The sequence below is a fragment of the Sander lucioperca genome, chromosome 10 (genome assembly GCF_008315115.2).
Source record: "Sander lucioperca isolate FBNREF2018 chromosome 10, SLUC_FBN_1.2, whole genome shotgun sequence".
Lineage (NCBI taxonomy): Eukaryota > Metazoa > Chordata > Actinopteri > Perciformes > Percidae > Sander > Sander lucioperca.
The window spans coordinates 37,282,986-37,297,501 of NC_050182.1; the positions used below are offsets into that span (position 1 = coordinate 37,282,986).

Below are 14,516 nucleotides of genomic sequence, written 5' to 3' on the forward strand. Positions count from 1 at the left end.
GTTACAGGGCGACAACACCGCTGACCTGCAGAGTGCTGACGTGTATGGGAGAACCAACTTTCAACTGAATACAACATGGCTACTACCAAAGAGCTTTGCTACTACTCTCAGTTTAGGAAAGGCGCTGAACCTCAAACAGCGCGTGGCTGCCTCAACCAGTGTAAGTTAATGACAATCAAAGCAATACTTCCGATACTTTACTTTCAAAGTAAAAATCAATTGAAATCTTAAGCCGTCTTGATAGTGCGTATTATTTCATATCGTGATGTTTTCGTAATATGTCATTGTATTCTCGCAACATACATCGATCTTATCGCTTGAGAGTTGTTCTGGAATTTCTTTTGTTCCCCGATAGTTTTCCCGTTTTCGGCAAAGGTGTGGGGTTTTTCTTCGCTTTTATTTTGAAGGTAGACCGGCTATATTTCCGGCTCCACACCGGTTACATGTGGATACTTTACACAGCTACAGAAAATGTGACCAACTCCCTAGCGCACACGGCTTTTAAAACTGTTCAAAAGCTCTATATGGTTTCTTGAAATGACAAAAAAAATTTAACGAAATGTTTATGTGTTAATATATCCAGTACCTCTTTGACAGACAGGAACTCCAACAGAGGAAAAACGAGATGACGGTCTAAAAAGTGGGCAATTTTGGTGGTGAGGTCGTATTCCGCCATCTTTGCTCCGGGGAAAGGGAAACGGATGTGTGTTGCAGCTGTGTAAAGAGAGACTGACCAATCAGCGACATTCTCAACATCCACGGCTCTGTGAAATACATAAAAAAGATTTTACAGGGCTGATAGATAGATAGATAGACAGATAGATAGATAGACAGATAGATAGATAGACAGATAGATAGATAGAGGCTACTTTTATCACTGTGCACATCTTCCTTTTAATTTATTATTTCCAATATGCAGCTTATACTGTTCATTTTTGCTTGCTCAGTTCTCCCTATTGGATAATTGAAATCATAACTGGTTCCAGTCATGCTGAAGTGTGCAGGATTTTATCATCCTAATAATAATAATCTTCAATTCTAAATGACAAGCACATTTTTAAATTTGAATACAGTTATCACTTCAGAAGTGTAAAATTTGGTGAGACGGTCTTGTGAGGTCTATATATGCTATATAATGGATTATTATTATTATTATTCATATTATTATATATGTATATATTATGTGTTTATATTAGCCTATATAGTTTTTTTATATAGTATTTGATTGAATGATAGTTATTATCCAGCTCCCTGTTTCACTAACATTTTTTGCTTCATTGGTTTCTCAGAAGGACGCATGACTGTGACTTGTAAACCTTTCAAAATTCCCATAATTTCCTTGTGGTGTTGATACAGTGAAACATTTCATTCATAAAGAGGAATCCAAGTGAATGTTTTGTTGAATTTGAAAACATAGGCTTTCCTCCAAACACCACCAATATATGTTTTAACAAAAGCCTGTGTGACTGTGAATGACTTCTTCATGGGACTAAAACCATTGAGGGTAAATACAGTCATGATGAACCCCTACTCAGCCTGCTAAATTTGAATGAAAACAACCAGATCATTTCCAATCATTTGACTTTTCCACAAGGTTAGAATGTCTTCACTGTGCATCTAAACCACCCCCCTTTCTCCTCCTTTACTTCAGTAGCTGCCTCATGAAGGTGCCCATGTGTCGACCATACCCGGCCAACAACAGCCAATATCAGCTACTGAATGGCCCATTTCTAATAGGTTTCACTAGGACCTTGTTTTCTTGACAACCGCACGCCACTGTCTTGTGTCCTCACACAGTTCTTCCCTTGTTACCGCTGGGCTCTCTCTCCTTCACTCCCACTTCTCCCTGCCGCCTGATGGCAGGTAGAAATGAGTCATAAACAGACACCACTCACCATGGCCAGTTGCTGTTTTACTGGGTGCTTCTGACACAGGCAGCTCTGGCTCAGTGGCAGCTCGCTTAAAATGAAGAAGAAGAAAAAAGAGAAAACACAGTGCTTACTCTGCTGAAGTCTCCTTTGTGTCGTCTGATTCATTTCAGGAAAGGTTTTGCAGTAAAAAGAGTCACCCATACAATCATTCGGTCTGTTTGGCAAGTATCATTTGGGAATTTGTCTCGATTAGATCATTTATAGATTTAATTAAAATAATGAAATGCTCCAGCCAGTTTGGCTGCCGCTAAGTTGGCTTTATAAGGTCACAGTGACTTACAATTTACAACAATTTTCACTTATGCGAGCAGCTAGTATGCATACAATATGTGCATTTATTCATGTTCATGTCCTCTTGCTGTGTGCATTGTAATATTCTTTCACTTGTGCATTTCTGCTCAGCATTGGAATGATTCATTATGCTAAAAATCACATTTCTATTTATAATTTTTGTGTGTTGAATAATCGTGATATTTTATGTTTAATCCTCCTGTTTTCCACCAGGAACCACACTTACATTACATATCTTCTTTTTTTTTTATAAAGTTTTATAGTTAGGGACTGTACACAAATCATTATGGTGGGAGAGGGGTTAAAAAGGGGAGATGATGTTGTTTCTTTCGGCTGAAGGTTGGGTAGTTTAACTTTTTTGGGAGGGCATGGGAGGGTCTTGTATTTCATTTTTCATCCTAAATCAGTATTTTATTTCAGCTGCTCTTTGCAATATAGTTAATAGTTACGTAAATAGTTACATCAAATACACAACTTTCACATGCACCATGGTTCATAAAGGTGTACTTTGCCATTTCAATAAGGAGAGACTTCATTTACAGATATGCAAAAGTTATTTATTGTACAACTGCATGATAAAATGTAACAAGTCTTTTGGAGATTAGACTCCATCGAATTAATAATATTTTTAAAGGGGTAGAGAATAGGAACATAACCCCCCGATGGAGTCTAGACACTGGTGGTGGCAGAGAAGGAGACCGGAGACCAGACCGACGAGGCAACGGAGCGATCAGCCGGGAGAAACATGATGATTGGAGGATGGCAGGGGAGGTGGAGGGTTGAGCGCTATGCCTGGAACGACAGCTGACAGCACAGGGAGAACATATTTAAAGCAGAGCTGTAATGCTGTGATTGGCCCTTGAATATCGTGGCCATGTCTGATTGGTTTAACTGAAAGTATCGCTTCTAAACAGCTGATTTGATTTAAGAAGAAAGAGTAGTGATTGGGTAAACAAAGTCTTCCTGCAAGAACTTACGCTGAGCTTCATATACAGAGGACAAAAGTTCAGGCTCGATATAAGTGGTTTCATGAAAGTCCCACACACAGAAACAGTGAAACAGAAGTTGGAGCGTCTATAGCTTCTGTACTGTGACGTGTTTCCTAGTGAAACGGAATATTTGACCGGTAACTAAAATGCTTTGCATTTGATTGGACCACAAAAAAAAGTGGGCAGGCTTAGAGTTTAGCGCAGTACTGAGGACTGTTGGCAAAAGCATCCACACAAACTTCCCTCACCTTCCCTTTCGTTGCTGTTAGATCAGGAGGAGGACGAAAGATGGATTGGAAACTTTGCTGACTTTGAAACCGCTCTGTCTTTGCAGCGCTGGCAGTACATGCAGATGAACCGGGCCTCCCTCCATGCCGCTAGCTCTCCTGCTCACCTGGCTGCCGTCATCCGGCAGCGACTCTGTTTATCTACATGTAGCGTGTAGCATGTCCGTGCTGCATTGGCACAGAGCCAGTAAAATCAGCAAAGTTTCCCTTGATTGATCAGATCTCAGCCACATTGTTAGCAGCTGTGACTGCATGTGGCTGGTATTGTTTTCACCCTTAGTGTGTGTGTGTGTGTGTGTGTGTGTGTGTGTGTGTGTGTGTGTGTGTGTGTGTATATGTGTGTGTCAAAGCCTTCGCAGCCACTGCTGTTGTACTGTAAATTAAATATATATGATATATAATTGTACAAATTGTACGTTGAGTCTAGAGGAGGGGTTGAAAGAAAACATCAATAATCTCTGGGGAGGGCCATAGTTTTTATTTTATTTTATTATTTTTTTTTTTTTTACAAAGGTTCAACCCCCCTCATTACACTAATATTTTTTGTCTCTTCATGTCCCATGCAGTAAATGCATGTTACTAACTTGGCTTCTTCCCAGGAGTCCTTGTGCTTTCTCGCCTCGCAGATTTCCTTGGATCGTGGTGGCACCTGGATCGTGTTTGCAGCTGCTGCCGTGGTCCTGCTCTACGCCCTGCTACGCCCTGCACTGCTACCACTATTATTACTAGTCATAGTTCTATTATTTTGAATGTTACTATGATTGCCATTGTTCATAATGTCATTATACCAACTGCTATAATTATTATTAGATATATTTCTGTAAATCTGCCTCCTGAGATAACTTCTGTTGTGATTTGACACTATAAATACAATATACAATTGCATTAAATTGAATTACCAAACAGGAAAACCGCTGTGTCCTTCCAAACTTACTTTAGTGCAAAATGATCATAACCCAATAATTGTTCCTCCGTGTAACATCAAGACATCCACTATGTTGTCCATTTTCAATGTAATTTGAGTTGGATTTTATGTGCAGGCAATAATACTTGTTATTACACAATATTGAATTATGAAGCAGCGGGAGGAATCTTCACCGGTCCAGGGAAAGCCAATAAGCATTTCTAGATAGGTTAAGTACCACAAGCTAAATCCAAAATGACAAGAAACAATATATTTTAAACATTGATATGAAGGCCAAATTGCTTTGGTTTCTCTTGTTTCAACCAGCCAATCTTCATTTTAAAAAAAAAGGTGCTTGTGAAGTAGTATTTTGGAAAACATGTGCAGGATAATTCCCTTTCCTTTTTTCATATTTTGTTCAGTTTTCTATCCTGACACCACATTGTTATTTTGCTAATAACATGCTGAACCCACAAAAATCCAGACTTCACTCTTCACTGAGCACCATTAAGGCCTGAACTATGCGCAACCCATGTTTTTTAAAAGGTCCAGTGCCAGCTTGCTCATCCATCCCCTTAGAGAAAAGCAAAGCCAAGCCCATGAATTGCAGGGATTTGGGAAAATTGTCCCGTGGTGTTTGAAACAAACAATAAAGCACTTCATGGGGATGGATCCAGACAATTTCCTGCTGGACACTCAGTAATATCTTGAGTATCAGCTATATTAATCATGTGATGCTTTCAGACACTGTCTCACGCTGACCAAACAAATGTAGGCTCCTTTTCTTTGACTTTATTAAACTAGTGCAGTACCCCGTTGAAAACGTGCCTGTCCGGAACAGGCCGATTGCTTGGCCGTGCTCGCATCTTTCTCGTGAACCTCTCTGCAAACAACTTCACATTCGGCACTGTGCTTCCTTGGGTCCTGAGCAATACACCTGCCATAACATAGATGCGTCCACTAGCAATGTTAGAGTACACGCGTCATTTGCTAACAGCTAGCTATTTAGCTATTACCAGGAACCAAAGCATTCATTCTGAAAGTTACATCGCTGATGCTTGAAATGTTTGAGTTTGCTACAATGTAACATCTCTGGTCTCTCATTTTTTAATCTGTCCTTGAATGTACTGTAGTGAGCGATGGAGAGCGAGCTATACCCAGCATGCCGTTGGTGTAACAGTTAATAGGAGTCCCCTCTCAATACATTACACAGTGGAGCCCTGCACGGGACAGTTTTCTTCATCCCATCCCGCCTGCTCCTGTTGGGTTTCTGACCATTACTACCTGCTCCCGCAGTGTGTGTGTGTTCTACAGTCTATGGTTCTACTCCTGCCCGCACCCGCAAACACTCTGACCATTGGTAGAATGGAACTACAGTAAGTATATTTACTCAAGTAGGCTACTGTATACCATTTTGAGGTACTTTACTTGAGTGTTTCTATTGATGCTACTTTATACTTTTACTCCACTACATATCATAGGCAAATATTGTGCTCTTTACTCTACTTTATTTGACAGCTCTAGATACTTTGCAGCTTTAAATTATTAATACAATATATAAATGACAAATAAATGATGTAATATTAACCAGCAGTATATAAAATAAAAAAAAATTAACCCCACCTTTACCAGCTACAGCATTAACTTGATAAACACATAACAGTAATTATGTTAGTTATTTTTATTACATTATTACATGTCATTTAGCTGACACTTTTTATCCAAAGCGACTTACAATTGCTATATATGTCAGAGGTCGCACGCCTCTGGAGCAACTATGTGTTAAGTGTCTTGCTCAGGGACACATTGGTTGATGTATCGCAGTGGGAATTGAACCCAGATCTCCCACACCAAAGGCATGTGTCATATCCACTGCACCATCACCACTCATTTAGTAAGTTACCTAGTTAGTTAGTTGGTGAATCATGTTAGTACATGTAGCTGTGAAAAAACATAGCTATTTCCCATATTGGGGAACGGTCTGTGAGCCGCGGGGGGCAATGCCAGCCTGCTGATTTTTTGTTTTGTTTTTTTCAGTATTTTAAGTACAGGCCCTTTAAGGATATTTTGATGCTGATACTTTTGTACTTTTACTTGAGTACGATTGTGAATGCAGGACCTTTACTTGTAACAGAGTATTTTTACAATGTATTATTGTTACTTTAAATTAAGTGAAAAGATCTGAATACTTCTTCCATCACTGATTCTGACCATGCATACACGCCCGGCCCCGCACAACGGAGTTCATCCGTACTCAGGCTTCTGCCTGGTGGTCTCTTAAAAACTTTGTGTCACTTCACATGTACTAAACTGGGAACGATACAGAGGAATATAGCATGGCCCCTAGATATGAGAGTGGTATTTTCATTTAACGACAAGAAAGCAAATGACTGTTCTTCCCAAAACATCAAACTATTTCATTAAGGCCAAGACTGTGCAATTGTGCAGTGACTGCAAACTGATTGTTGTTTGTCAGATTCAACCTCTGCGGATACAGTTCACGGCGGTCTGCTCTCTAACATAAATATGATTTGGCGATGTTTCTGCAACTTTGTAATCTCTTCCTGCCAAGGTGCTTCACAGTCAACCCAACCAACAGGGTGAATGTAAGTAATGATTTGTTCCCAGCAATTCCCATAGAACCCAGTCAGACTAGTGAATTAAGAGTTTTGGGCTGAATGCATATAAAACCTTTAAACAAAGCACATTCAAGTGGAGTAAATATGAACAGCCATCCACCATTTCTGTCTCTGTAAATCAAAGCATGTGTGTGCTTTAGAAAGATGAACAGTTGCAAGCAGTGATGGCTTTGACCACATGATACCCAGGTTCAATACAAGGATGCTGTCAGGAACACCAACACATTTCAGCACGCAAAACAGTTATCCATCACCCTATGCGTTTGTCTTAAAGTGCTCATATTATGCTCATTTTCAGGTTCATAATTGTAATTAGAGGTTGTACCAGAATAGGTTTATGTGGTTTAATTTTCAGAAAACACCATATATTTGTTGTACTGCACATTGCTGCAGCTCCTCTTTTCACCCTGTGTGTTGAGCTCTCTGTTTTAGCTACAGAGTGAGGCATCTCACTTCTGTTCCATCTTTGTTGGGAGTCGCACATGTGCAGTAAGTACTGCTAGCTTGTCAGTTAAAGAGCATGAGGGCGTGCCATGCTAGCAGCTAGGCGAGCGTTATAACGTGTGTTACAAAGTGACACAGGTTCGTCACAGAAGTAAAGGCTGGACTACAATAGAGCTGTTTGGAGCAGTTTGTAAACAGTGTTTTCTGTTGGAGATGGTAAGTCCCTTTGGGGTGGACTTTGGGCTTTTTCACTTTGTAAACCTATAACGTGCACAAAAAAGATATATAACACAATAAAGGAAAGGGGAAAAGTCAAAGCTGGAGTGATGGGCCAAATATTCCATGAAAAACCTCAGCTCTCCAGTTCCCTGAAAGCTTTCTTGGTCAACAAATGAATCCAAGAGCGGGAGAGGAGATGACACTGCCAAAGACACCCACCACTGGCCTCGTTCTAATATCTGTCAAAACATAAATCAATGAGACCTGAAGACAAATGACTCGCCGCTGGATGTTGCAAAGCCAAGCATCCCTGCTCTGATTTGGAATTCCAGCATCTCATAAGAATTTCAATGATTCTTTTGTAAACTTTTTTAGATATGCATCACCTCGCTCAGAGTGCGTGTCAGGTTATAAATCAAAGGCCCACACTCCTGATTCGGAGCCCAGTGCTGACTTCAGCACTGTCACACTCGATGGCAATGGGATGAAGGTTATCGACCGAGCCTATAGGCTAGAAAACAATACAAACTTCCAGCTAGCACCCAAAGGCACCAAGCATGGCAGAACATCTGCGCAACATGTCTTCTCTGCTGCACAAACAAGGAGTGACCTGTACTCACACACATCAGCAATATCACAGAAGTCACAAAGGGGAGCCGATCAATAATTGACCCCTCCAATCCTTCCTCAACAAGCTCCGCTCCCATGCTTGATCCTCTCGTTATGCATAACTTCACTCTTCCTCTGCAATTTTCTTTGAAAACATGACATTACAGAGAACATGGCGCTATCTCCAAATTTGCGGTCATGATCATTCTTACTAGAAAAGAAAAGTGAAATCTGATAACTCCAGTTTATGCAGTTAAGTTACAGGCTTCCACTGCACAGGGGCTGGGATTTGAATATTCCTCTTCCTGCGGATTTAAATTTCTGTAATAATTACTATTGTGTGTATTTATGCAGCTAAGTGGAGGCCTCTGAATAAAACCACTCTTGACATAATGGAAAGAGAGTAAGACCAATGAACAATAGCCAGGACTTCTATGAATGTGAAACCTCAACTTAGACCCCCTGGGAGGTTGTAGAAGTGCTATACATTTCAAGTTGGAACTATACAAAAAATAGGGCTGGAATGAATGAACTTCACCAGTTGCCGGAATTTAGGATGGAGATGATGTGATTCTTGGATACGAGAGAGAGAAAAATTTCAATATTTGGCTCAGAGGTGTTAAAATGGTCACGCCACTGCCAAATACTCTCTTAGAGATCAAACTTTCTCTTTAATAAGACTGCATGAGGGTTATGTAAGATTAGGCTCAAATGTTGTTTTTTTTACTGTAATAAATTCCAGGAGGAGCACAGGAATGTGTTCATGTGGAAAGTTTTGGTCTCCAAAGCTTGTAAGGATGGGTTCTTCTGGTTCTAAATTACCATGGCCTCTAGTGATGAATGTGGCCATCATGGTAATCTCATGCATGGGGATGTTAAATCCTTGTTGAAATGTAATAAGAAAGGACGATTGGCTAGTAAAACCAATCTAGCAACACATAATATACTACATGTGGTAATACTCCAATTCACAATAAGCAATCACGCTACTACACGTGGTGTCAGGGGAGCAATACATCCTAAGCTTCGTACGTCAATTAGCAGCGTGGTGCTCTGACATGGGGCTGGATATTGTTCTTGGCACCTAAGGCAAGACAGAGAAGAGCAGGAGAGTGAGGAAGCCTAATTGTGATGTGCCATAATTTCCCGCTCAGGGCCTCTCACTCAGGATATGGGTGAGGTCAAAGGTGCAATAGAGGGAGTCCATCAGAGGCAAAGCGTGCTGAAGTCATCTGTACAGAGTTATTCGTGGTAAGGTGAAAGCAACTTGGTCAGACAGGGGACCTAATCAGATTTCAAAGTAAACACAGTGCCGCCGGCTCCAGAAGGCAGAGTCCAAACATTGTTGCTAATTGCATCTGTCTTCATTTTCCGCAACTCACTGTACAACACCAACGAAAAAGAAATCTAGATGGAACAAGAACTATTTCACAACCACAGAGAGCACCTCAAACTTACCTCAAGTTTTAGTCCGTAACTGTTCATTTTAGAGATTGCCAACTCTGATTGCTTCTGTCAGAAATCAAAATAAAATGCCTGTGAAGTGTTTCTACTGGAATATTTCTTTTCCTTTTTTTCATACATGGAGACTGAAAAGGAAAATATATATATGCTTGTCCTGTGTGCCATATGTGGGGGCTTCCAGAGCATGGAAACCTACGTAAGCACCAGTCAAGTAGTACAATTTGGGTTTTCAGATGGCTGCAATTGATCTCCCATATTGTGACATTTCTGTACCAGAGAGCTGCTCCAAGTTTAACAGGCGCCTTATGTCAAGAGGCTTTTTTCATCACCACCACATCCAGCTGCATCTCAAAGTTATAGACAGCTTGTTCACAGAGCGCTTTTACCATCATGTCCTGAAATCCCAAGAGTCACACCCGCTGCATGGTGTTTATGGCAGGTCACTGTTAGGGCCCTGGTCTTCAGTGGCACCTTGGCAGACAGGGGAAAGCCCTCTACCCCAAGGAAAAGTGTGCGATTGTTTTAATGTGGTTTCTTTGGTATTTCATGTTCCAGCAAAAACCCAACCACATATCAACTGACTGTCATGTGCAGACTTGAAAATTACAAGTGCACACATTGCCAATGCTGAGCGTAACCTAAACTGTACACACTGTGTTATTATTTGTATCCCTGACAGAGATGATGACATTTCACCGTTCCCTTGTGCACTTGCCCATTACTGATACTAAGCTGTTTTTACAATATCAGTGTCCTTGAGAAAAAAACAATATTTTACAATATAGAACATCAACAAAGTTAGCATAACGATAGTTACGTTATTGTAACTCCAGATTCTATGAGTATAGGCGCAGCCCTCTAAGGGCTATCGCTAGTGGGTTTATCCCTTCTCGCATGCGCAGTTGTGAAGATTTTCTTTCCCGCCCTTGCGTCCAGCATGAGCTTCAACTACGTCCGCAGATACTGTATATTACAGGAGCGGAATCGTTGTTCTTCTCCCAACATCAGCATTTTCTTCAGCCAATGTTAGTGGGGCAGGTGGCTCAAACCTTAGAGGGCTGCGCCTATATTCATAGAATCTGGAGTTACAATAACATAACTATCGTTCTATTTCGTATAGGCTTCGCCCTCTAAGGGCTGTCGCTAGTGGGTTAGGGCGAAGCTGATGTAGTCAGTGCCACCTGCGACACAAGGTTCACAAGTAGAACATAGACTAATTCCTCTCCTTCTTTGCACTGATAAGTCAATGTATCAGATAATATATTATTTTGATAAAAAACCTGTCATGATTATGAGTTGGCCTAATACTGACTGTAAGGCCCAAGTCATGATTGTGGGAGTGCATTATTAGTGGTAAATTGTTATCATGATTAACAAACGTGGGACACCCGCATTCCTCTCAGCCACCAGTGCAGGAGGGATGGGGACAGCAGGAAAAACACACATGCAACGGCGCATCATTTGCCGTTGAGTGAGGCTAGGACCGAGTGAGTCATGGAGGACTCAGACATATCACGCAGATAGAAACGGATGAATGAGCATGGAGATGCCCAGGAAGCCGCTGCGCAGATGTCGGCTACTGTCATGCCCCTGAAAAGGGTCGCAGACGCTGACAGCGCTCTCGTAGAATGCGCTCGGATGCCCTGAGGGGACTCCGCTCCCTCCATGCTATAGGCCTGGGTGATAGCCTCGCACAGCCAGTGAGACAGACGCTGTTTTGAAAGAGCCGCGCCTTGGGAGTGCTCAATAGTGTACGAACAGCTGCTGCGTTTGTCTGATGTCTGCCGTGCGTAAAACGTACTGTGATAATGCGCGCACCGGACACAGACGGTGAGAAGCCTCCTCTTCATCGTTGTCATGAGGCGGAGGAAAAAAAACCCTCGAGAGAAAACACCCTCGACCGAAATGAGCTTGTTAAAACTTTCGGTGTGAATGAAGGGTTTGGCTGCGCTCCTGTCCCCTCTAATGGAGAGGCAGGACGGTGAAACCGACAGCGTGCATAAATCACTCACCCTCTTGGCTGACGTCAAGGCGAAGAGAAGCGCTGTTTTTAGTGACAGCATCCTGAGTGAAGCTGGTGCTAGGGGCTCGAAAGGGGGTTTCCCCAGAGCTTGGAGCACTAGGGTTAAATCCCACTGGGGTGTAAGAGAGTGCACAGAGGGTTTCTGTCGCCTGACCCCCTTCAAAAAAACGCTTCACCAGGGGGTGAGTGAACACCGTCCTCTCTCCATAGCCTTCGTGGCAAGATGAGATAGCCAGAGCCAAATCATTATCTACTAATGTCTGAAGATAATTTAACACGAGGGGCAGGGGGCACAATGTGGGATCTGCACCCTTCTCCATGCACCAGCGCTGGAAAGCAGACCATCGCCCTGCTTAACACGCTGTAGTAGAGGGGGCTCTTGCGCCCTGGATGGTGTGCACCACGGCAAGGGGGCAAGCCAAGCGTTCCTGCTCAGCGGCCAGCCCCATAGCCGCTGGCTTATCACCGGGGGTTGAAATATCGTTCTGTTCAGCTGTGACAGGGCGTCCTCGCGCCACGGCAGTTGCCAGGGGGGCCCCGCCAGCAGCTGAACCAGAGTCGGGAACCAGGATGTTCTCGTGCCACTAGAATGACCGACTGAATGACCTGATTCTCCTCCTGGATGCGTTCCAGGAAGGGAGGGATCAGAGGGACCGGGGGAAAGGCGTATAGGAGGGCTCTGGGCCAAGGTTGGTGGGAGAAGATGTCGGCCCCAAGGGGTGGATTGTCCCGTGTGTTCAAGGAAAACCACAGTGTTCTCTTGTGAGGCGAACAGATCCACTTCTGCTCTCCACAGACGTAAACCACTCGTGGTGACGCACACATTCCAATACGTGCTTGACCGTCAGCATGTGGAATGGTCGCTCCATGATGCACCGGTTGAATTGGGACAGGTCAAGAATGGGGCGCAACCCGCCCGTCTTTTTTGATGTGAGAAAGTAGCGGGAGTAAAACCCTTTGTTCTCCTCCCCTGGAGGGACGCGGGAAATACCCCCTTTTTCTAGCAGCTCCTCTAGCTCTGACGTCAGAGCATTCTGTCTCTGCTTGAGATGACACAGTTGTCTCCAACACGCCTGCAAAGCAGGGTGGGGGCGAGGCTTTGACATCCATGAGTCCATGTGTCTCAGACTTTTCCATGCTGCGCTGTGCTCTGAGAGCGGGCGCGCGCAATGTCTGTGTGTTGCTTATTGACATGGCAAGCAGGGAGTGTAGAGCCCATTCCGCCGCTGTATGAGACGTGTGATCGTGTCACACAGCCCATGGTAGGGCTCTGTCGAAAGGGCAGTGGCCACTCGCCGCCGTGTGGGGCGGGAGTGGCGATGGGTCAGTGTCCTCCTCATCCCGCTGGAATAGCTGGGGGGAGAAGGAGGCCTGCGCGGCACCGCTCATTGTGAGTGGGCGCTTGCTCCCGCTATCTGCATAGTGAGAGTGACGGTTTGAGCCGTTTGTGGCAGAGGGGAAGACCGCCGATGCGATGTCCCTGGTCGTTCCGGAGATGGAGAGAGCAGAAGTGGGAGGGCATCGATCCCTGTCTCGAGGGCCAGCCCTCCCAGTGGGGAGGAGGGAAAACCGGCGAGAGAGACGTCATCCGGGGGAGATCAGTCAGCGGACTCGTGCCCGTCGGAGACATCCTCTCCCGGCAGATCCAGGATGTCGCCGGGGTCCTGTCGGTCCACCCAGCTGCCATCCCCCTCCAAGTCAACCTGGAGTGCCAGAAAAGCGTCCGCCCGCCATTGTAGCTCTTTAGATGGCAGGCGGGCGCAGAACGGGTAGGAGGCCTATTGGGTGAGAGCCGACGGCAGGATATAACCAGTCTGGCAGTTGGTGCAGAGGTGAACACCGCTGGAGGTGGAGGTCTTCATTCTACTAGCGCTGAAGAAAAACTGGGAGAAGAACAACGATTCTGCTCCTGTAATATACAGTATCTGTGGACGTGGTTGAAAACCATGCTGGACGCAAGGGCGGGAAAGAAAATCTTCACGACTGCGCATGCGCGAAGGGATAAACCCACTAGCGACAGCCCTCAGAGGGCGAAGCCTCTACGAAATAGAACAGTAGGCTACAGTATGTGCAGTGAGCATCACTGGATATGACATCAGATCTGTGAAATGTTTCTGTAAGCAAGTTTGTGCTGAGGCCACATCAACAAGTGTGATAAGGGAGAAGTGTGTAAGCAAGCATTCACAGCGAAGGGATGAGATTCACAGAGGCTCCTGGGGGAAATCAGGATAAAATGGTAGATGTGCTTGGAAAACACATTTCATTTTTTTTAGGATGAAACTGATAGATTCTAGGCTCAGCTGACTGTCCTATCCAATACTTAGTATAGGGGAATCATGTAAGAATGGAAATGGAGCATAAGAACATCATCATCTGGATTGTAAATGACTGCTGTGTCCTGCTATCCATCATGCAGCATGTTGCTGAAGGCTGAACAGTGGAATGGGTATGCAAGGTTTACAGTAAACTGGAATCACATTTGTCCTGTGCCTGAGCCAGAACATGTATACTTGGGCTTAAAAGTCTAAATCTTAAAACCTGAATGCAAGCCATGGATAACACATATCATATGATTACGTTGATATAAATAAGTAAGCATTTTAAATTAATAATATAATGTGTAGTTTCTTTTTCTTTGTTATTTAAGTTTATGTACCTCTTTTTAACAACACATTTTCCCTGCTGGGGATCAATAAAGGTGTATCTTATTTTATCC

At 43.6% G+C, this 14,516-nt stretch overlaps 1 protein-coding gene across 1 annotated transcript in view; it reads right to left on the reverse strand.

The window, feature by feature from the left end:
- The window catches only part of LOC116035299 (eukaryotic translation initiation factor 3 subunit E-A-like), a 31,353-nt gene extending 30,620 nt beyond the window's left edge, over positions 1 to 733 (reverse strand). The window contains exon 1 of the mRNA XM_031278311.2: positions 587 to 733. Coding sequence (XP_031134171.2) covers positions 587 to 676 — 90 coding nt within the window. The 5' untranslated portion in view covers positions 677 to 733. The remainder of the gene's footprint in view (positions 1 to 586) is intronic.
- Between the last annotated feature and the right edge of the window lie 13,783 nt (positions 734 to 14,516).